Source organism: Microtus ochrogaster, chromosome 21 (assembly GCF_000317375.1).
Source record: "Microtus ochrogaster isolate Prairie Vole_2 chromosome 21, MicOch1.0, whole genome shotgun sequence".
NCBI lineage: Eukaryota > Metazoa > Chordata > Mammalia > Rodentia > Cricetidae > Microtus > Microtus ochrogaster.
In genome coordinates, this window is record NC_022022.1 from 3672792 (window position 1) to 3694926 (window position 22135).

A 22135-nucleotide genomic window follows, 5' to 3' on the forward strand; every position below is an offset into this window, starting at 1 on the left:
CACACACACACACACACACACACACACACACCCTGCCCCAAACCCACAACAGGGTTTCTTTGTGTGTAGCTCCAGCTGTCATGGAACTCACTCTCACTCTGTAGACCAGGCTGGCCTTGAATTCAAAGATCCACCTGCCTGTCTCCCAAGCGCTGGGATCAAAGGCAAGTGTCACCATTGCCCGGTCCCTTCTCCATTCTTTCTTCTTCTTCTTTTTCTATTAATATTTTTCCCTTTATTTTACATACCAACCAGTTTCCCCTCCCTCCTCTCCCATTCCCTTCCCTCAACTCCCATCTACTGCTCTCCGCATCCATTCCACTCAGAAAGGGGCATGTCTTCTATGGACTTGTACAAAGCATGGCACATCAAGTTTAGATAGGATCGAGCACCTCCCCCGTATAAAGGCTGGGCAAGGTAATTCAGCATGGGGAACAGGTTCCCAAAAGTCACCTAAGCACTAGGGATGGATCCTGATCTCACTGCTAGGAGCCTTATAAACAGACCGAGCCACACAACTGTGGCACACACATGCTGAGGGCCTAGGCCCCTTCTCCATTCTTATGAACTCATACTATGCAAGCTTTTGTCCCTGTTAACGTGCCATGTCTGTTCTCATCAAGATCACTGAGATCTCTAATTTGCTTTATTGCATTGGGTCAACTCTCATCCCACTAATGTGAGTGGTACCTGTCAGTTACCACTTTCCTCCCCTCTCAGAATAGAGACTTTGGTTGTAAAGTTTCAGAACTCTCTTGGTTCTCTCTTGCTCTTTTTGCTCTTCTTCCTCAGTTTCCTGGAAAGCTTGGAGCTCCTCTGATGATCCATGGACTTTACCTTCTTCCAATCTTCACATACACCCAGATCTTCGTCTTCATCTTCTGAGACAAGGTCTCACTGAGACCAGGCTGTCCTGGATCACTTCTGATCCTCCCGCAGCCTCCTTCCATGTGCTGGGAAACGAGGTCACTATATTCAGCTCCCATTTCTTCTTGTGGTGCAGAATTGAAGCTAGGGCCTTACACATGTGTTGCAAATATTTTGGATGTGTGGGTTTATGCGGGATGGTGAAATTAAGACTCAGAGACACGTGAGACTGAACTTAGCCTCTGCGGCTGCAGGGGGTTCAGTCGCGGTGAACTGAAGCGCCTTCCAGCATCTTTGTTTTTTTCTATTCTTTTTCTATATTTTTCTGCACTTTAGATGGTAGATTTCTATATCTCAAAGCAAACTGATGTAAGTTTCTGACAATACAATGCCAGGTGCAAATACCTGATTCATGAGGTGCCCGTTTTTTCCGGGTTTCTTCTAAACCAAGTTTTGCATAGGCTTTGTATCCATGGGAAACTCTCAGTCAAGATTCACATGGGACAACAAAAGGTATTTGTAAGACAAAGGAAGGCCTAGGGGCTGTGTGAAAACTCCGGAGTCAGGCCAGGTATAGCCCAGCGGGGTTTCTCGGCTAGTGCAGGTTGCTTTCTCTCCCTCTGGTGTCAGCCTAGAGAGACATTTTAACACACTTCTCAGGAAAGCTCCACTCCTGGGTTACATTCCCAGGTCAATCTGCCTCTGTGTCTCTTTTTTAGAATTTATTATTTTCGAGTGATGTCTGAATGTATGTAGGTGCACTGTGTGTGTGTCTGATGCATGAGGACAGAAGAGGGGGTTGGATCCCTCGGAGCTGGAGTTACAGACAGTTGTGTGCCACCATGTGGGTGCTGGGAAGCAAACCTGGGTCTTCTACAAAAGCAGCAAATGCTCTTAACCACTGAGCCATCTCCCCAGCTTTGTTTTTAAACTTAGAGACAGGGTCTTACTGGATAGCCCAGGCTAGAATAAACTTGTGATCTTTCTGCCTCAGCCTTTCCAGTGGGATTACAGATGTAATTTTTTAAAATATACTTTAGACATATTTATATAGAAAATTTGGCAAAAAAAATAGATAGTGCCATATATTTGTCTCTTTCTTCTTTCCTTCCTTCCTTTTTTTCCCCCTAAGTTTTTCCAGACAGGGTTTCTCTGTGTAGCCCTGGCCATCCTGAAACTCTCCTTGTGGATCAGATTGGTCTCAAACTCACAGAGACTCCCCTCCCCCTCTGGTAAGCAGGGAAGATCCTTTAAGCACTCTTCAGATCAGTCCTCCTACCGACCCCTTTCACACCCCCTAAGAACCTTTTATACCTCCCTCCAGGACGGCTCTTCTGGGACCATTTAGCTGCAATCTTACCAGAAAAGTCTTCGCTCATCCACCCTATCTAAAACCACAATCTTCACACACTTCCTGGCTTCCTTCCATGCTTTGAAATCTTGTTTGTAAATTTAAAAATATTCCTGGTTTTGAATTTTTTTAAAAAAATGGTTTATTGAGAAAGGATTTCTCTGTTTAGCACTGGCCATCCAGGAACTTGCTCTGTAGACCAGGCTGGCTTCGAACTCAAGAGATTTATCTGTCTGTGCTTCTGAGATTAAAGGTGTGCGCCACCACTGCCTGGCTGAAATTTTGCTATTAAATATACTTTAGAGATGTTTATGTTTATAGAAAAATTGGGCAAAAAATAGTGCCCATATATTTCCTCTCACCAGTTTCCCTTATTATCTTATATATATTTCATATATGTATATATATATATATCTTTCAGTTGATAAACTGATCAACCGTATTGATGCATTATTATTATAATGAATTATCTATTATATTATGTACATTGGCATTTCGCCTGCATGATTGTGTGTCAAGGTGTCAGATCCCCTGGCACTGGATTTGTAGACAGTTGTGAGCTGTCTCGCGGGTGCTGTGAATTGAACCTGGGTTCTCTGGAAGAGCTACTGAGTCATTTCTCCAGTCCCATATATCAATGCATTATTAACTAGAATTAACTAATTGATTTATATGATTTTTCACAAATACAGGATGTCATGTGTCTATTATTATAGTGTTTCACCTAGAAGTTTCAGTGCCATAAAGTCCCCTGTGCACTATCTACACTATCCATACTCCTACCTCCACCTCCCAAGTGCTGGATTCTAAGCATAAGCCACCATCGCAGGTTTATAAAATACAAGCACTTTGTATTTATAAAATACCAACTGAGCCACATCCTCAGCTCTCCAGTAAACTCTCAATTAGTTCTACAGAGCAAGGAGCGCTGGGAGCTGTGGCACCTGCAGAGAAGGACGGCAGGTGAGGTGGGGGCTGCATTCATCTGCTTGCTATCATTTTATAAACAGCACTTCTCCACGCTAAGCTTTTCATTCTTGCAAAACTAATCTTGGCAGGTGGATATTATGATTACCATTTTATTCATGCGACAATAGGTTCAGGGAGGTTGAACGACTTGCCTGACGCCATCATGTGGAATGTGGTGGTTCCAAGATTCCCATCTAGAGCTCGAATTCACACTTTGTCGTTGCAGCCTTAATAGTGAGTGACAAGTGGCTCCTAGACGGCGCCTGAGATTTCTAGGACCCAAGGGCAGGTAATAGTCTCCTTTTAAAAGCTTTACCAGACTCTGGTGGCGCAGTAGTGTAACTCCAGTTACTAGGCAGGCAGGACAACCTTGGTGAAAACCCTGTCTCAGAAAGTGAAAGACAGGGTATGGATTTAGTGTTGGCTCACTTGCCTAGCATGTGAGACTCTCTAGGTTCATTTCTCGGTGTCGATAAAACCAAACCAAACAAAACAAAAATTCGACACGTTGCTAAGTTGGTGGGTTGCTTGCCTGGAATGGGTGATGCCCCGGGTGCCACTCCCAAAATCGCAAAGTGTGAAAATAACGCACAATCTTAAAAACAAAAACAAAGTAACCCCTTGTTCGGAACGGCTGCGTTCGCGGTGGGCGGCGGCAGCGCGCAGCCAGGCTGTAGCGTGTGCGCCAGGTGGCACACTGGGCTTGCAGATGGGTCCTGCGAAATCGTGCAGATGGGTGAGTGTGAAGGCAATTCATCTCCCCGCAACTCCTCCCTTGGCCCCGCCTCCAGAGGGCGGGGCGTCAGAGCGCGGGAAAGCTCAACCTGAACCGAAACGCCAGTTCGTGCCGGGGGCGGGGAGAAAGAGCGCTCCGAACTGGGAAACAGGGCTGGCCTGCCTCCTCCGCTCGCGGAAGGGGCCTATCAGCAAACTACCTTGAGCTCTCTGGACGTGGCCCAGGCCACGCCAGCACTCCCGACATCACCTCCCCCACTTCCGGTCCGCAGCGCGTCTCAGGTCCCAGGTCCCGGGTTCCGGTTTCTTCTACACTGAATCCCCACGGCCTGTCCGGCTCTCCCGCAGAGGGAGGAGCTGTGCGCTGTGCGTGGTGCGTACGTCCAGAGGCTGACCCACGCGAGGACCGCATCCCTCCGGATGGTAGAGCAGTTTAGACACTGTGAGGATCGCGAGGGAACGGTCACCCCGATGACGTAATGTTTGGGGGTGGCGCCCCGTTTTGTGACCCCTGCCCTGCATCCTTGCGACTGCGGCTTAGCCGGAGGAAACGACACGAACACTTAAAACACGCAGATTCCACGGAGCTGACGAGATTCTCTCCGGCGCGCCGCACGGCTCGAGTTCCTAAGTTTGCATACATGAGGCACAGCGTCCGGCTCCGAGCCACCAATAGAGAGGGGAAGGCCACGCTTCGGGGCTCGGCTCCCCTCGCGTCCCAGAGCGGAGACCGAGGCCGGCTTCCTGCTAAGCGACAGCGGCGCGGGCCAATGGCTATCGAGCTACGCAGATGGGGCAGGTGGACTCCGGAGCAGCCAATGAGGAGAGGCTTCTCCACAGGGTCCAGGCCCTTCGTCCAATCACGGCGAGAAGACGATGAGGGGCCAGTTCCGAGCGGGGCACGGAGGGCCAACCCCGTGCGGGGCTGGGTGGGGCTCAGGGCTGAACGACGGGGCCATTGGCCAATGGCGAGTATGAAAGCGGGCAGCCCGGACCAGGAGCGCGGAGGGAGCTGAGGGAGAGGGGAGGCCGAAGCAGAGAGAAGCAGGAAGTAGCGGCGGCCGCGGGGAGGGCGGCGGCGACGGCAGCAGCGGTGGCGACTGGAACCGGGCGGAGGCCGTGGGGTCTCAGCCCGCACTAGGATCGGAACAAGTAAGCGTGCTCGCCACGAATACCCGCCCTTGGCTCCGCCCCCCGGGGGGGCGGGTAAATGCCCCTGCCCCTCCCCCACTTGGTCAACTACCCCCTTCTCCGCGCCGCCCCCTGGGGCGGCTGCTTGCTGGCGGGGTCGCCGACTCCGTGCTCGAGGACCGCTGGTGGGAACTCAAGACTGTTGAAAGCACTGCCCCTAGCCCGGTAACGTGGGAGGGGGGTCCGGGACCCCTAAGTCCTGGCTCCTACACCGAGAGGCAGTCGGAGTGCGGCCGGGGGACTGGAGGCTGCGGGATGTCGCGACCTAAAATGGTGTCCGTGCCGGGCGGTGGGGGCGGGGGAATTAGGCCCAGCCAGAGCGGAGCCTGCATCCCGACCGGGTGCGGGTCAGCGTCCGGGCCCCGGCAGGACTCGAGCTGGCGCCCCGAACCCGCTGCGCGCCTTGCAGTCACTCGAGTCTCGAGAGAGCCTCAGGGGATCGGAGCCGGGGCAGGCAGCGCGGGGCGCGGAGGAGAAGGGACCAGGTTCGAGTTGGGTCTGACCTGGCTGCAGAGCCTCGAGTCACGCAGGGACCGCCCCCTCATGTGTCTCCACTCCCCTCGTGCCACTCCCCACTGTCGGGGAGTCCTGGCCCCCGACGTGCAGCGCCGCAGATCCTAAAGGGCTTGGCCTGGCCAAGGCCCTGCCTTGAGTTTTTAGCCGGTGAAAGTGAAAGAAGCACCACTCGCCTCAGTTTACCCTCCAGTTTTTTTAATGTACTTCTCGTCCCCTACCCGAAACCCCGGGCTTGCTTCCCACTCCAGTCCCTGGCAGATGGCAGGGACTTAATGCTGCCCAGCTTGGCCGCAACCTAATCGCCCCCGGCCGGGCCCTGGCCCCTTGGCTTTGCTCTGCGCAGCAGGCCTTGGGCAAAGGGCAGTGGAGCCCCCACCCGACGCGGGTCTGTCATCCTTTTCCTATTAGGCCCCTTCTTTCTGCTTTTGGGGGACAGAGGGAAAAGGGGGTAAGGAGATGGCAGCTCCAGAGGCCTGGCGGCTGAGTGGAGGATCTTCATCGGCCCTAAGCCTCTCCGCTTGGCCCACTGTCTGCTCCAGGTGGCTATCGGATGACCTCCAAGTCACTTGCACGTCAGAGGGAGGTGGTTGGGAGAGGCCACTTAGCAGGTGTTTTCTTAGTTGGCTTTGTACTCCACCGACCCTCTCTGTTGGGAGCTTGAGTGGGAAGGTAGCCCAGGTCTCTCGACCTGAGAGAGCTGAACTGAAGAGAGGGACCTAGCGATTCATCTGGGCAGAACTAAGGGCTTTGTTAAACCCTGCGCAGAATTAAGTAAGGGGGTACGGTGCAAGGAGGACTCCCCTTTCTTCCTCTAGTTGGTACCCTTACTCCCCACCCCCACCTTGGTCCGTGCAATGCCAGCCGCCACCTGCTGGGACTATCTCCAGTTACAGTCTGAAGGCTGGAAAGAGGTGAGAGAATTGGCCCTGGGAAATGGCTTGCATCCTGGGCAGGGAACATATAAGGGGAGTGAATTTATCCTTTCTCCATTTCCTACAGAAATACTTATGGTAAAGAACCTATGGAGGATAGCGCTCGGGTCTCCCATAGTCTCCGAGCTGGCCTCCTTGTTGCTTTAGTGACATAAATCTTATGGGACCTAACCCCCCATCCCTATTGGATCTGGCTAAGGTTGGGGGAGACTTCTTAGGCTATTGTTGCCCGAGAAGATGGAGTTTGAGTTAGGAGGTAGACTAGGTGAGGCGCTCAGAGTAGCAATGACAGAGGGAAGGAGGAGCTTCCCCATTGTGGCAGCTGTGTGGATCAGCTCATACCCTGGAGTTTTAACCCTGAGAGAGCAAGGTGGAGGAGGGAGGAGGAAAGACACTCTGGGGAAGGTAGGTGAGCAAGCAGCAGGTGTTTGTGACAAGAAAGGATACAGTTGGGGCCTGTGTGAGACTATGCCTCTCCCTTTCTTTGCCTCTTTCTGTGTCCTCTTCTTTCCTCCCTTGAATCTGTTTCTCCCTGCTGACCATGCTAGAGCTCCAGGTGCCAGGAGTGGCTCCAGATCTTTCACAGATGACTTTAGATGACCCTTATCTCTGACCCTAGCCCTAGGTGGCCAGGGTATACTCCTTCCAGTGCAGCCAGCTTCTCTTTGACCTCACATGTCCTTAATTTGGCCCAGCTGCAGTAATAAATTGTGTTCTGGACTCGACACTCAAGCATCCAATCTTTTGCTTCTAGAAGAACTTTGATAAGTGGGTTACTTGTCCCCTCTTTGAAACAGCAAAAGTAAGGCAATGAAGTAACTTGTTGAACCACAGTGATAAAGCTAAAGGAAGAGCAATTTCAGTCTTAGCTTTAATCTCTATTCCTTTGTGTATTGGTCTTCAGATCTCTATGGACCCCCAGTTCATATTCCATGAAGAATATGAATTGATCCCAAGCTGACACAAATAAGCCCAGAAACCTAGAACATTTGTCTGTCGTCCTCCTTAATATTCCTATTGGTTAATTGGTCCTGTGCCTGGCACGGATCTGGTTTCTGTGGAGGTGTCTCTGAGAACCATTAACTTCTATTACTCTTTGTATTTCTGAGACTCTCTTTCTGGTTTCCGCTGGGTTTTTATGCTGGCACTACCTGGTGTTTTCCCACTAACCTGACTTTAGTTACCTCCAACAGTTTTCCAGGATTCGCCATTCAGTGTGGTGGAGATTACCAAGTTGGAGGGGATAAATACAGAGTTACTGAGGGAGGGAGGTTCAAGGTCTCTATTTCAGACATCCCAGTTTCTCCTCAATCTTACTCTTTTTATTAGGTCTGGGACCTGTCGCTATGGGGGACATGAAGACACCTGATTTTGATGACCTCCTTGCTGCTTTTGACATCCCTGACATTGATGCAAATGAAGCCATTCACTCTGGGCCAGAAGAAAACGAGGGACCAGGAGGCCAAGGGAAGCCAGAACCTAGTGTAGGAGGTGATTCTGAAGAGAGAGTGGTGGCAGCAGCTACTGTGGATGACCCTAAGAGTCTAGCTGAGGCCTCTGATCATGGCCTTCCACAGCCACCAGATACCTCCACTGTCAGTGTCATTGTCAAAAACACAGTATGTCCAGAGCAGGCTGAGACCCTGCCTGGGACTTCAGGAGAAGAGACCAAGGCTGGGGATGTAACTAAGGAAGGACCTGTGGGGTCTTGTCTGATGCAGAATGGATTTGGGGGTCCTGAGCCATCCCTCTTAGAAACCCCCCATTCTCCAGCTGCTACCAATGGGAATGCCTGGAAAGAAAAAGCTGTGGAAGGCAAAACACCCCTGGACCTCTTTGCTCATTTTGGGTCTGAACCAGGGGACCACCCAGATCCCCGACCTCCTGAATCTTCCCCACCTCAGGATGGTGACACGATCCCACCTCCTTTCTCCACTCCTTTTGTGCTGGCCCCAGAAAATGGCTCAGCCCTGCTGCCTCCTAGTTCTCTCCTGCCAGAAGGGGCCTTGAAACAGGAAAGCTGCAGTCCCCACCATTCCCAGGGCCAAACTACTACAAGAAGCTCAGGTTCCAGCCCTGAGGCAGCAGGCATCCCTGCCAGCGCCTCACCTCAGCAGGTGGCTGGAATGTCCTTCAAGCAGTCTCCAGGACACCAGAGCCCTCCTGCTTCCCCTGAAAAGGCGTCTAGCTGTAAACCTCTGAAGGAAGAAGATGAGGGAACAGTGGAGAAGTCTCCTCCAAGAAGTCCCCAGAGCCCCTCTAGTGGAGCTGAGGCTGCAGATGAGGACAGCAATGATTCCCCTACCTCTTCCAGCTCTTCTAGACCCCTCAAGGTGCGGATCAAGACTATTAAAACATCCTGTGGGAATATCACAAGAACTGTAACTCGGGTTCCCTCAGAACCTGATCCCCCTGCCCCTTTGACTGAGGGAGCTTTCCTGGCTGAGGCTAGCTTCCTGAAACTGTCTCCTGTAACTCCAGCCCCTGAGGGTCCAAAGGTGGTGAGTGTCCAACTGGGTGATGGCACGAGGCTGAAAGGCACAGTGCTGCCTGTGGCTACCATCCAGAATGCTAGCACTGCCATGTTAATGGCAGCTAGTGTTGCCCGCAAAGCTGTGGTTCTGCCAGGGGGGAATGCCACCAGCCCTAAGACTATGACTAAGAGTGTATTAGGGCTGGTACCCCAAACTCTGCCCAAGGCTGAGGTGCGGACAGGGTTAGGCCTTGGGGGACAGAAGGTGAATGGTGCCTCAGTGGTGATGGTACAGCCTTCTAAGTCTGCTACGGGGCCAAGCATAGCAGGTGGCTCGGTGATCTCTCGGACCCAGTCCAGCCTGGTAGAGGCCTTCAACAAGATCCTCAACAGCAAGAATCTCCTGCCTGCTTATAGACCGAACCTGAGTCCACCGGCTGAGGCTGGGCTGGCCCTGCCTCCAACAGGCTACCGCTGCCTTGAGTGTGGGGATGCCTTCTCGCTGGAGAAGAGCCTGGCACGGCACTATGATCGCAGAAGCATGCGTATAGAGGTCACCTGTAACCACTGTGTCCGTCGCCTTGTCTTCTTCAACAAGTGTAGCCTACTCCTGCATGCCCGTGAACACAAGGACAAGGGGCTGGTCATGCAGTGCTCACATTTGGTCATGAGGCCTGTAGCCCTTGACCAGATGGTAGGCCAGCCAGACATCACACCCCTGCTGCCTGTGGCTGTCCCACCTATTCCTGGACCTCTGGCCTTGCCTGTTTTGGGCAAGGGGGAGGGGGCTGTCACCTCCTCAACCATTACTACAGTTGCCACTGAAGCCCCTGTGCTCCCACTCCCGACAGAACCACCTGCTCCCCCAGCTGCCTCTGTTTACACGTGCTTTCGCTGTCTGGAGTGCAAGGAGCAATGCCGGGACAAGGCTGGCATGGCAGCCCACTTCCAGCAGCTGGGCCCTCCTGCACTTGGGTCTACCAGCAATGTGAGTTGTCTATCATTTCTCTTGGGGAAGGGACAGCCAGACACTATGGAGGTAAAATCCAGGAAGGTACTAAGAGCTTGCTTAGGCAAAGTAATGGAGTACAGGGCACCCCTCATCAATTAACCTTGTTTAACCTCTTGACAGGTGTGCCCATCCTGCCCCATGATGCTCCCCAATCGTTGCAGCTACAGTGCCCACCAGCGCACACATAAGAATCGCCCCCCGCACGTCTGTCCTGAGTGTGGGGGCAACTTTCTTCAAGCCAATTTTCAGACCCATCTTCGAGAGGCCTGCCTGCATTTCTCTCGCCGTGTAGGATACAGGTGCCTGCCTCATACTCATCTCCCCATAGGGCTTTAGCATCTCCTTCTTACAGCAACCTTTTAGATGGGTTCTCATGGAGAGCCGTCGTTTTTTCTGTCCCTCAGCTCTGTTGTGTCATATTCTGCCTTCAAGTCATGCACCATGAGAGCAGTGGAGAGCAGGGCTCCTGCTGGGGCTCCAGCTCTGGCACCTCAGGCCTCTGGGGACAGTTGACCTCCTTCCTTTCTCTGCCCTGCTTATGTCCTTCTGCAGTCCACCTCATCCTCAGCAACAAGTGAGGTGCTGGAGATGCCCCTGCCTCACTGCACTTTCTCCCCTTCCTCTCTAAGGTGCCCCAGCTGTGCAGTGGTGTTTGGGGGTGTGAACTCCATCAAGTCCCACATACAGGCATCACACTGCGAAGTTTTCCACAAGTGCCCCATCTGCCCCATGGCCTTCAAGTCTGCACCCAGCGCCCATGCCCACCTCTACTCCCAGCATCCCAGCTTCCTCACCCAGCAAGCCAAGTGAGACCTGGGGAAGAAGGAGCTTGAAAAGGAGGGATGGGCGGAGGGTGGGGCGCAGGGCAGATGTCTTACACTGCCTTTTCTGCTTCCACAGGCTGATCTATAAGTGTGCCATGTGTGACACAGTCTTCACTCACAAACCGCTTCTCTCCTCCCACTTTGACCAGCACTTGTTGCCCCAGCGTGTCAGTGTCTTTAAGTGTCCATCTTGTCCTCTGCTTTTTGCCCAAAAAAGGACCATGCTGGAACATCTCAAGGTACAGGAGGAGCAAAGGGCTAGGGACTAGCTCTGTAGCTAGCTGTGCTGACCTGAACTAGAGCCGCATCACCCTCTGGAAGTGGGGAGTAGGGAGAAGCGAGGACTTTGGCAAAGCCAGGCTCTCCTCCACATAGCCACTCCTCTTGTCTTCCTCTTATAGAATACTCACCAGTCTGGATGCTTGGGGGAGGAGGCAGTTGGGAAAGGGGCTGGAGATGCCCTTCTGACCCCCAAAACTGAGCCTGAGGAGCTGGCTGTGTCTCGGGCAGAGGCAGCCCCTGCTACTGAGGAATCCTCATCTTCTGAAGAGGAACTGCCCAGCTCCCCTGAGCCTCCTCGCCCAACCAAACGACCCCGTCGGGACCTGGGAAGCAAAGGCATCAAAGGTGGGGGTGGTGGGCCTGGGGGCTGGACCTGTGGCCTTTGTCACTCCTGGTTTCCCGAGCGTGATGAGTATGTGACTCACATGAAGAAGGAACATGGCAAGGTGAGTTGGGTTTCCTCTGGGAAGGTAATCTTGGGGTTGACCTGTGTGACTGAAACTTCCCACCCCTTGCTCTTCAGGCAGTGAAAAAGTTCCCCTGTCGCCTGTGCGAGCGCTCCTTCTGCTCTGCCCCCAGCCTGAGGCGCCATGTCAGGGTCAATCATGAGGGAATTAAGAGAGTTTACCCATGCAGGTAACCCTTTTCCTACCTGGTAGATGACCCTTACTCCCAGAGTACCTGTTCACCTGCCTCCTGCTTAAGGGAGCCAAAGGTGGAGGCCTCCGTCTGCTCTGGCCACCTTCCTTCTCTCAGGAGCTCTGGGTTTTTGCCTCTGGTGCTAAGCTGCCCACTTTCCTTCTGCTAGGTACTGCACAGAGGGAAAGCGCACCTTCAGCAGTCGTCTGATCCTGGAGAAGCATGTCCAAGTCCGACATGGCTTGCCCCTTGGGACCCAGTCTCCTCCTAACAGAGGAGGCACCCTGGTGCGAGGCTCTGGTGGCAGAGCTCAGGTAAGGTGAGGTCCTCCTTACAGTATGTCGTGGGAGTGAGAAACTGGTGAGGCCCTGGTCTCAGGAAGCCAAGGTGATGGTGAGGCCCAGTTTCTTCCACTTTTCTCCAGGGCCCTGGACGGAAACGCCGCCAGTCTTCTGACTCATGCAGTGAGGAACCTGACAGTACAACACCACCAGCCAAGTCCCTGCGGGGTGGCCCTGGGTCAGGAGGCCATGGGCCTCTGCGCTATAGGAGCAGTGGCTCAGCGGAACAGAGCGTTATGGTGGGGCTGAGGGTAGATGGTGGCACACAGCAGTGCCTTGACTGTGGCTTGTGCTTTGCTTCCCCAGGCTCCTTGAGCCGCCACCGATTCATTAGCCACAAGAAGAGACGGGCTGGGGGTAAAGCCAGTGCCCTGGGGGTAGGGGATGGGGAAGAAGAGGCCCCGCCATTACGCTCTGACCCAGAAGGTGGAGATTCACCTTTGCCTGCTTCTGGAGGCCCTCTGACTTGTAAGGTCTGTGGCAAGAGCTGTGATAGCCCTCTGAATCTCAAGACCCATTTCCGCACTCATGGCATGGCATTCATCAGGGCCCGGCAGGGGGGCAGTGGGGACAACTAGGTCCCAGGCCTAGGATTGGCCTCTCCTCTTCCCTGGAACTTTGGTTTCACTGCTGCTGTCTCCTCCCTGGGCGGGAAGTTTAACATGTATTTTGTTTGATTCTTTTCGCCCCTGAGGGAAAGGCTTTTTGAGGATTCTATTAACTTGCACCCCCCCCCCCCCTGCTCTTGGGTTTGGTCCCTGGGTCCTACTTAAGTGGACTCCCCTTTCTTCCTTTCTGAAGCCAACACTAATGTTCTGCTGCAGACCCCCAGTGTATAACTGGGTGGGAGGACAGGACCTTGGGAAGCCTGCTAGACAGGCACAGGAAAACTGAAGGATGTACAGGGTCTAGCTTCTACCCCTCCGCTAGATTTCTTCCTCTGTGCTGGGTTCTGCCCTAGTATCCCCTCCTTTAACACTCATTGGCACTAACCCCGCCCCAATCCCTGCAGTGCCTTCCATTTGTCTTTTCCCCCAGAAATCTAGGGGTGGGGGGTTGGTGGGGATGAGTCCTGTCAAATGGGGTCCAGGGAGAGGAGAGGACAGGCTCTCAGGAATCCTTTATTCTTGTAGTAATAATACTAACTGGGAGAAACAAGAGGGAGAGAACCAGACTATTAAAACTGCTTGTGGTTTAATCCCCATCCAGGCTTTTCTTTTTATGTGAGTTGGACAATGTGTACTGATAGGAGGGGTGAGTCCAAACTGGGGCAGCCCTTTTCAGGGCTGTATTGACCAAGACAGATGGAAAAAGTAATCATCTTGTGTGTTTAGTGCTTTTTGTATGCTGGATTTAGCCCCTTCCACCAACCCTACCCCCAGAGGTAACTCAGACAAGACACAGATGGCTAACTAAGGACTTTATTTCAAACAAAAATTAAAAATAAAAAAAAAAAATTGAGAGCTATTTCCCTGGGTGTGAGGAAAGGATCAGGGTAAGAAATTCCCTGTGGCTAGGCCAATACCCTCAGTACATTAGAGGGATTATGACAATTCCCTTCCTTAATCCCATGATGGGGAACCTCAGCAAGTGCAGGACCCTACGGTTAGAACCCACCTGCCAGGGGGAATGTGGGCTAGGGGTCAGCCCCTAGGAGGGGACAGAGTTGGGCAGCAGCGTGGTCAAACATAGGATTACATCCTAGGTACCAAGAACCCACTCCTCTCCCATCTTGATGGGACCCAGGGAAAATAAAAGACAGTTTGTAGAAAGAACCTCCAAGACTCTGGAGAGGGGAAGAAGGCCCCCATCCTCTTCATCTTCATCACCTCTGTTCTCTGGAGGGCAGTGAGTCCTGGAATCTGTCAGGTGATAATACTGACAACAGCAGGAGGTGGGGAAGCCCCAGCAAGTCTGGACCCCGTGGTTGGCTCTCCTACCCTTTGGCAAGCTCTCATGGTTACCACATGATCCTTTGTATTTCTTGCCTTCCATTTCCCTTGGGTAGTTGGTTAGGTAGGTAGGGTTTTGTGATTTGGGGCTTCTTAGGCAAGGGTCCTCCTAGGAAGGGTGCCTTCGATCCCACCACTTCTGGGCCTGAGAAGGGTATCACATGATGCCATTGGTGAGGTACTGGAAGCCGTCGTAGAGTTTGGTGGTGATGGACCTCATGCTGCCATCCACCATCTGCTCCACCAGCAGCTGGAGCTGCTCCTCAGTCATGCTCATGTGGAATCTCTCTTTGAGATTGCGAATGGTGCTGGAGCCATGGAAGCAAGGAAGCTGTGAACCTGGTGGGAAAGCAGTGACAATTAGGAAGGCAGGCTAGTACTTAGTAGACAGGGAACAGAGCTACAAGTATAATAAAGTACTCCTTCCCTCCCCGCCACAGGGATTCCTGGTGGTATAGAACAATTCTGCTTGTGCAGAGAAAAGCAGTTGGGAGGCCCTCAGTCCATTCTCATCCCGTAGGCCTTAGTTCCTCTACGTGGAAAGACCAGGGAAAGGCAAGCCCACAGTGTCCCCCAATAAGCATTGGAGAGAAGTCTTAGGGCCCAGGGGGGAGGCTGTGAAAAATCTCTGGGAATGGGCTGTGCACTTATCTGGTTACAGGCCTCTGCCTATGCTAGGTCTGACACTCACAGATGACCTGGGCCACCGTCACCACGGGGCCAGACAGAGATGCTCCTGAGCAACGGCGGCAACCTGTGGGTTATGGGCAAGGATGGGGAGGAGACTGGCAGCTTAGGTGGGGTACATATCTGAAAGGGTTTTTATGGGGGGGGGGATAAGAGGGGGCCCAGAGGAATTGGGATAAGGGATCCTATGAAAATGACTGAGGGACTGGGGAAGCAGCAGAGTGAACAGTAAAAGACGAGAATCAGGAGGAACTCAGTTCAGAGCAGGATAGGTTATTAAGAAAAGGAAGGTAGCTTGAAGTGGTGGCTGAGGCCAGGGCAGTTATGTCAAGTGTGATGGGAGGACAGTGGGTAGAAGCACCAGATTTAGCAGAGAAGGAGACAGAGAAAAACAGTTGAATGAGGAAGACTGGAAATACCAGGAGGCCGAAGATGGGTGTTTTCTCTATGAGGGTACCTAAGAGCTTTCTGCTGTTCCTTTCCTCTTGCATCCCCCTCCCCCACCCTTCTGCTAGGGTGAAGAAGAGTGTTCTAAAGGGGAAATGGAACCCCCCTGAGAAGCCCTCCCCCACCTGAGTCTTGAGGTGGGATCAACTTCCTAAAATTCTAAGTTCCAGGCAACTCAACCTGAGGGCAGTCCAGGCCCTGGGCTCCCCAGCCGCACCTTGCTGCATGATCTCCACAATCTGCACCACCTTGTCCATATGCTTCCGAGCAGCAATCAGCCCCTGCAGCATGAGCATCTTGTAGTAGTTGAACATGTCTCCGTTGAGGCCGCCCATTACCTGGAAGTGGGATGAGTGTGTGCACAGAGGAATCCTGGTGGGTCCTTTCCCATGGGCCTCCCACAGCTTCCTTAAGGCAATCATGGTAGATTTCACTATTTTCACAAAAAGCTCCCAGGAAATACTGCCTCATCCTGACTTACTGCCATTTCTGTTCTGTTCCTTCCTGATTTGGGGGAGCCCATCAGCTCATCCTCACAGGAAGAACACAGTGAGCCCTGGAGGCACCTCTCTTTTTTGACTCACATCCACAAACTCAGTGGTCAGCTTAAAGGCTGATGTCTCGAAGCCCAGGTTTCGGGGTGAGCTGGAGAGGATGAAGCCAAAGTCGATGTGGATGATGTGACCTTCTGCGTCGAGAAGAATGTTCCCATTGTGCCTGAGGAAGGGGAGGAGGAAGAGGCAACAGTAAGTTTGGCTGCGGTGGATCTTAGGCTGTACAATGGCCTCACCATATCAGACGGCCATGTTTCTGGTTCCTGTTGCTTACAAGTCTAGGTCAATTTCTCAGGATCTAAAACTAGCAATGAAAAGAAGTCTGAAAACTACAAAGACTGGGGTATAAAATTCAATTATCAGCTTAATAAAAATAGTTTTAAGATTGTCACAGGGCTGAGGATGTAGTTTGGTTAGTGGAGTGTTTGCCTACCGTGTAGGAAGCCCTGGGTTTCTAGCTTTGTGCCCTAACACAGCATAAACGGAATGTAAATAATGGCACTTTCCTATAATTCTAGCACTTGGGAGGTAGAGGCTAGAAGATCTAAATTAATGGTCATTCTCAAATACAAAGAGTTTGAAGCCAGACTACAATACACGCTAATTTCCCAAAAATTGTACTTCTAGTAGCCAAATTTGAGCTAGATTTAGTAGTAAACACGGATGTAAGGGAAGAAGGCCTCTGAGTATCCAATCGCTAGCTGTCTAAATGAGAGGCCCTCATTCATCAATTTACCTCTTATATTTTTTTAGGTAGGGTCTCACTATGTAGCCCCAGCTGATCTGGTGGTGCTTATTATGTAGACCAAATTGGCCTCAAACTCAGAGTCACCTGCCTCTGCCGCCTGAGTGCATGGATTTTAATTTTTAATCATCCCACTGTAGAACAAAAGTCCCATCAGTACAGAACAATTAGAAGCAAGCAGACTGAAGACAATTTATTATTTTGTATTTGTGTGTGTCCATGTTCATGTGGGTCTACATTCATGCACTCGTGTGGAAGCCAGAGTTCACCTTAAGGCACTGTTCCTAAGAAGCCATCTACAATTTTTTTTTTTTTTTTTTTTTTTTTGAGAGACAGGGTCTTACTATGTAGCCCTGCCTGGCTGGTCTGCATTCACTAAATTGGCCTCAAACTTTCAGAGATCCATCTACCTCGGCCTTTTGAATACTGGGTTCCTAGAGCAGCTTGCCCAGGGCATCACTTGGTTTCTGCTTGTGCCACCACATCTGGCTTTTTAATGTGGGTTCTGGGGATTGAACTCAGGTCCTCATGATTTTATAGCAATAACTTCATGGACTGAACTACCTCCCCAACTTCCTCTCCCCCCTTTCTTTTAAAGATATGTTACACTGTAGCTTAGGCTGGCCTGGAACTTCATGTGGCCCAAGTCAGCCTCAAAGTCATGCAGTCTTTCTGCCTTAGCCTCTCAAGTGCTAAGATTATACAAATGAGCCATCATGTCTGTTTGAGAAGAGTTAAAGTCTATCTACAACAGTGTAGGGCAAATCACTTACATACAAACCTTAGGAGAGGTAGACTACAGGCCAGCTGTAGTGGAAGAAGAATTAAAGGGAGATAAATCCCAGGTCTTGGAGAGTCCTGCATTATGGCCAGGAAGAACAATTAACATGCTAAGCATGTGAGCCCTGGCCTTTTCAGCACAGCCAGCTTTCTCACTCATGCGCCATCTGAGGGCCACCTTGTCTGAGCCAGGCTGGCGGAAACCCACCTGAATCCTTCCAGCTGTGGAGAAGCACTAACAAAGTAACAGTGCCCACACAATCTAGAGAGCCAGAGCAAACAAACGACACTCCCACTCCCGCCCAGACTCCCGAAGCCAGCACAGGCACTTTCTCTTATTCTGTTAACTACCAGAGACAGCTTCTACCTGCAAAGTTGCCTTAAGACTCTCTTTTAAAGGAAGGATTTTGTTTTGTTTTTATTTGTCCTAATTTACTGTTTTCTTGTTTGTCTTGACAGTGACATTTTTGGGGATACATTTTAAAAATGTATTCATATTTCACCTTTTAAAACTCAGAACATAACAAATTCCACTTACTGGAAATTCATACTATTAGAAATCCCTGAAGTACACTTAATAAAAGGAGGTAAGTTTCTTGGTTGCACCAGAGCAATGGACATGCTTTTTCCCCCACAAGTGACAATTCTGTCAACTTTCCCTCCAAACCTACTAAGATTTTAATGCAAGGATAACAGAGTGAACATTTTCTAGAAATAAAAGGAAGAAGTGAATTTTAACACTGGATCTGTCCAAGTAATGATATATAAAAATTACTGTTTTGGTCCACCGTGGTTGAGCTAACTTTTCCCTGATACACAGAGAAAACCCACAACAGTGCACAGGCGCCAAAAACTGGTTACCCTTTTGTAGCCTTAGTTTTGAACAAGAAATACTTTCCATGTTCAAACTGTGAATATGGAATATGTGACATGAAAAACGAGTCCATATGCCTTTGATGTTATTTTTTATTCTAAGACAGTCTCGTGTACCTCCAGCTGGCCTGGAACATATGAGGATGACCTTGAGCTTCTGATATTCCTCCAAGTGTGTGCCAGTATGCCTGGTCTTAAGAGACACTGGAGACTAAACCCTGGCCTTTGTGCATTCTAGATAAACTCCACCCACTGAGCTACATCCTCGGCCTTCCCCACCCACTCCCTTTTTAAAAAGCAGCATTGGGGGAGATGGGGAGATGAATAGTAAAGAACACTGGCTGCTCTTCCAAAGAACAAAAGTTTGGATCTCAGCACCCACATGGCAGTTTACTGTAACTCCAATTTACAGGGTTTCTCTGTATAACAGCTCTAGCTGTCCCGGAACTCCCTTTGTGAACCAGGCTGGCCTCAAATTCACAGAGATCTGCTTACTTCTGCCTCCCAAGTGCTGGCATTACTGGTGTGCGACACCACCACCTGGGAAGTGTGTGTGATTTTATAACAAGTTGAAGCCTAGACCTACAGTTTATCAACACCAATGACTTTCTTTTCTTTGTAGCCACTATCTTGTGAGATGCTTCCCAGAAATTTTAAAAATGCTAGGATAATCTTGCACTTACTGCCTCTACCTCCCAGTGTTAAAGGGAATCAAATCCAGAGCATTGTGCATGCTAAGCAAAGCACTCTTCAACCTGAGCTACATCACCAACTCACATCTATTTTTTAGGTTATTAGGAATAATTCATCAGGGGCTGGAGAGATGGTTCGGCAGTAAAAAGCACTGGCTGCTCTTCCAGAGGACCCAGGTTCAATTCCCAGCACCCACATAGTGGCTAAGAACCATCTGTAACTCTATTCCCAAGGGACCTGATGCTATCTGGCTCTGTTGGGCATACTATGCAAGTGGTGCACCGAAATACATGCAAGTAAAAACTCATACATTAATAAAAAAAAAATGGGGTTATCAGCTCCCTGCTACACCAAAGGGAAAGACTTTCACATCTTCCAAAAGTTTTCTTTTAGTGGTTTTATTTATTATCTATTTTATTATTTTTACATATCAGTCTCTAAAATGAAATTCCTGAGGTCTAACTAGTGCTAGCTTATGCTGTAGGAAATCCTACAGTTAGTTACCTGCCCACTTGGGCATGGCCTCATACACTATTTATGCTGATGTAGAGTGTGCATCTGCTCTCTATCTCTGGCGGCGGATCCATGGCATCTCTCCAACTCCACCCTTCTTTTTCCCAGCATTCAGTTGAGAACCTTGGGCAGAACTTAGGTAGGTAAGTTCTGCCTTGCTATAGGTCCAAAGCAGTTCTTTATTCATTAACCAATAAAAGCAACACATAGACCTCCCACAGCAAGCTTCCCTGTTCTCACTTATCAATCTTGTAGCTGAGCCCTGGGCTTCAAAATCCTGGGTTCAAAATCCCAAAGCTCATGGATAGTCTAAAACTTGCAATCCAGATCCTACAGCTCACCCCGAGCCTTTGCTTGCTTGGTAGGCTCACAGGGTGGAATGACTATAGTCTCCCAAAGCTACTACTGACCCTTAGCTTCCTCACAAGGGAGCACTCACTTGAGGTTCTCAGCTGACGTAATGAGGCCATGGTCATATGTGGTATACAGTCACCAAATAGATGGTGCTAGTTTCTGAGAAGCTTCTCGGCTGACTAATGTCAATTGGGTGCCAGGTCACTGGGAGCCCTGGAAGCATAGGCTATCATTTCTTTTTAAAATTTATTTTTTTAGTGTTACTATGTGTGTATATGTCTATGTGTGTATATGCTAAAGCTCCTGCCAGGGTGTGTGTATGGAGGGCAGATGACAACTCTGGAATTGGTTCTAGGGATCGAGCAATAGCTTTAATCCACTGAGCCAACATGCCAGGCCCCAGCCATGATATTCTTAGGGAGAGGTACAACCAAAAGGAGCATTTAGGCCACAAACCTCAAATCACTTGAAGATATTCTTAAGACTGCAGAGCATAGGTATCATCAATGCTTCACCTATGTGAAGTTAGGCCTCATAAAAATCATGTGATATTGAGAGAAGTGACAGTTCAGGCAAAACAAAAGATGCTTAAAACTGTGGAAATTGGGGACTGGAGAGAGGAGTCACTGTTAAGAGTACATGTACTCCTTCAGAGGATGAGGAGTTACTTTTTAGCACACATGGAGGCCAGTCCCAGAAGAGCCAATGCCCTCTTATGGCCTCCACTGGCACTAGGCATACACAGATATACATGCAGGAAAAATACCCATACACATAAAAGTTTGGGAAATCATGTTGGAATGAAAAGAAAGGAAAGCTTTGACTAGGAATTTCAAGCTTATCTCCATGGTATTTCCCATCCATTTCCTTTCTGTTTTCAGTCACTGACACTACCTTTGTGCCAGGTTCTAGTATCTTTTGATTTCTTTTTTTTTTTAAACATTATTTTTTTATTATGTATACATATTCTGTCTGTGTATATGCCTACAGGCCAGAAGAGAGCACCAGACCTCATTACAGATGATTGTGAGCCACCATGTGGTTGCTGGGAATTGAACTCAGGACCTTTGGAAGAGCAGGCAATGCTCTTAACCTCTGAGCCATCTCACCAGCCCATCTTTTGCTTTCTTGCTAAGGACCCTGACTTTCACCCTACAGCATCATATGGCATCTACAGATCAGAACATATCATTCCTCTCCTACAAAATAAAATTCTTGCTGATTGTGGTGACAAAGGCCTTTAATCCCAACACTCGGGAAGCAGAGGCAGGAAGATCTCTGTGAGTTCAAGACCAGCCTGGTTTACATATCAAGTTCCAGGACAGCTAAGGTCACATAGTAAGACCCTCTCTCAGAAAACAAGATCAGAATTCCCCAAACTCTTTAGTTGCATAATGAAAGACAAATGTCACTCCTTGCTACCCAAGGCTTGATCCCAATGAACATTCCTCATCTTGTCTCCACAGCCCTCTGTCCTCGTTCTCCCTTACCCTCCGCTCTACCCACTCAAATCTTCACCCTTGCATCCTCTTGTTTCTTTTCTCCCTTCCTCCAGCACTTGTCAGTCTGCCTCTATGGCTTAATGTCACACAGACAAATCTTTTCTAAAAATATGTTTTGCTTTATCAACTGAGGACTATATGTGAAGGGACAGAGAAGACCCTTGTGAAAGATTAGGATGAGGGCACAAGTCACTTACCTGTCCTTGACTTGCAATAGATAGCAGACCAAGCAGTAGCCAGCACAACTTTGCACAAAATTGCGCTGGGCACTGAGGAATGCCTCAGTGGTGTAACTGCCATGCTCCTGTAGGAAGTAATCGAGCAAGGAGAGCTGTGACTGTTTCTTCACCTGATGGATGGACACAGCATTGACTACTGGTTCAATCATGCCACTGTCGGCTGAAATCACAAGAATCTTATATGGCTTGATCCAAAGAGGCACTCGTTCCTGCTCCCAAATCGACTGTGAAGAGACACAAAGGTACAAAGAGTGGTTCATCTTTCTCCAAACTAGAGAATAATAATGTTTTCTTCTCCTCAACCTCTCTCCCTTAATATCTTGGATTGAAGGGCATTAAATAAGCCAGACTCACTGACCTACTAAGAACTAGCAAGTTTTTTGTTTGAGATAGGGACTTATGTAGCCCAGGCTAGTCTTGGATTCATGATCCCTGTCTCCACTTTACACATTCTAAGATTACAAGTGTACACTACCACAAATAACAGAACCAGGAAGTTTGAAAAGGAAGTCCAGGGCCTGGCAAAGGGAGGAGACTACACACAGAGGTAGAAAACACAGAATAGGAAATCTCACTGTTGCCTGCTAAATAAGAGTAGGAGCTATTAATATAAGTTTGAATAATAAAAATATGGGATTTAAGGGCAGAGAAAGCATCTCTAGAA

The 22135-nt window shown here is 49.9% G+C and overlaps 2 protein-coding genes across 8 annotated transcripts in view; one reads left to right on the forward strand and one right to left on the reverse strand.

The window, feature by feature from the left end:
* Positions 1–4714: 4714 nt before the first annotated feature.
* Znf687 (zinc finger protein 687) lies at positions 4715–13454 on the forward strand. 5 transcript variants are annotated; one of them, XM_026784175.1, is made up of 10 exons: positions 4715–5074; positions 6445–6540; positions 7891–10022; positions 10167–10345; positions 10676–10852; positions 10947–11109; positions 11272–11598; positions 11676–11788; positions 11961–12105; positions 12216–13454. In XM_026784175.1, exons 3-10 carry the CDS (start codon positions 7908–7910, stop codon positions 12708–12710), a joined length of 3714 nt encoding a protein of 1237 aa, XP_026639976.1. In that variant the 5' UTR covers positions 4715–5074; positions 6445–6540; positions 7891–7907; the 3' UTR covers positions 12711–13454. The 5 variants fall into 5 exon arrangements, with proteins under 5 accessions (XP_026639976.1, XP_005357058.1, XP_026639975.1 ...); XM_026784174.1 differs by lacking the exon at positions 4715–5074 and adding an exon at positions 5176–5278; XM_005357001.3 differs by lacking the exon at positions 6445–6540.
* An 83-nt stretch (positions 13455–13537) lies between these two features.
* The window catches only part of Pi4kb (phosphatidylinositol 4-kinase beta), a 37613-nt gene continuing 29015 nt past the window's right edge, over positions 13538–22135 (reverse strand). The window contains exons 9-12 of one of the 3 annotated variants that reach the window (XM_005357004.2): positions 21430–21695; positions 15803–15935; positions 15436–15556; positions 13538–14423 (exon numbers count right to left, since the gene is read on the reverse strand). In XM_005357004.2, coding sequence (XP_005357061.1) covers positions 14242–14423; positions 15436–15556; positions 15803–15935; positions 21430–21695 — 702 coding nt within the window. In that variant the 3' untranslated portion in view covers positions 13538–14241. Of the gene's footprint in view, positions 14424–14775; positions 15557–15802; positions 15936–21429; positions 21696–22135 lie in introns of all 3 variants that reach the window. The other 2 variants (XR_003377868.1, XM_005357005.2) reach the window with 2 other exon arrangements.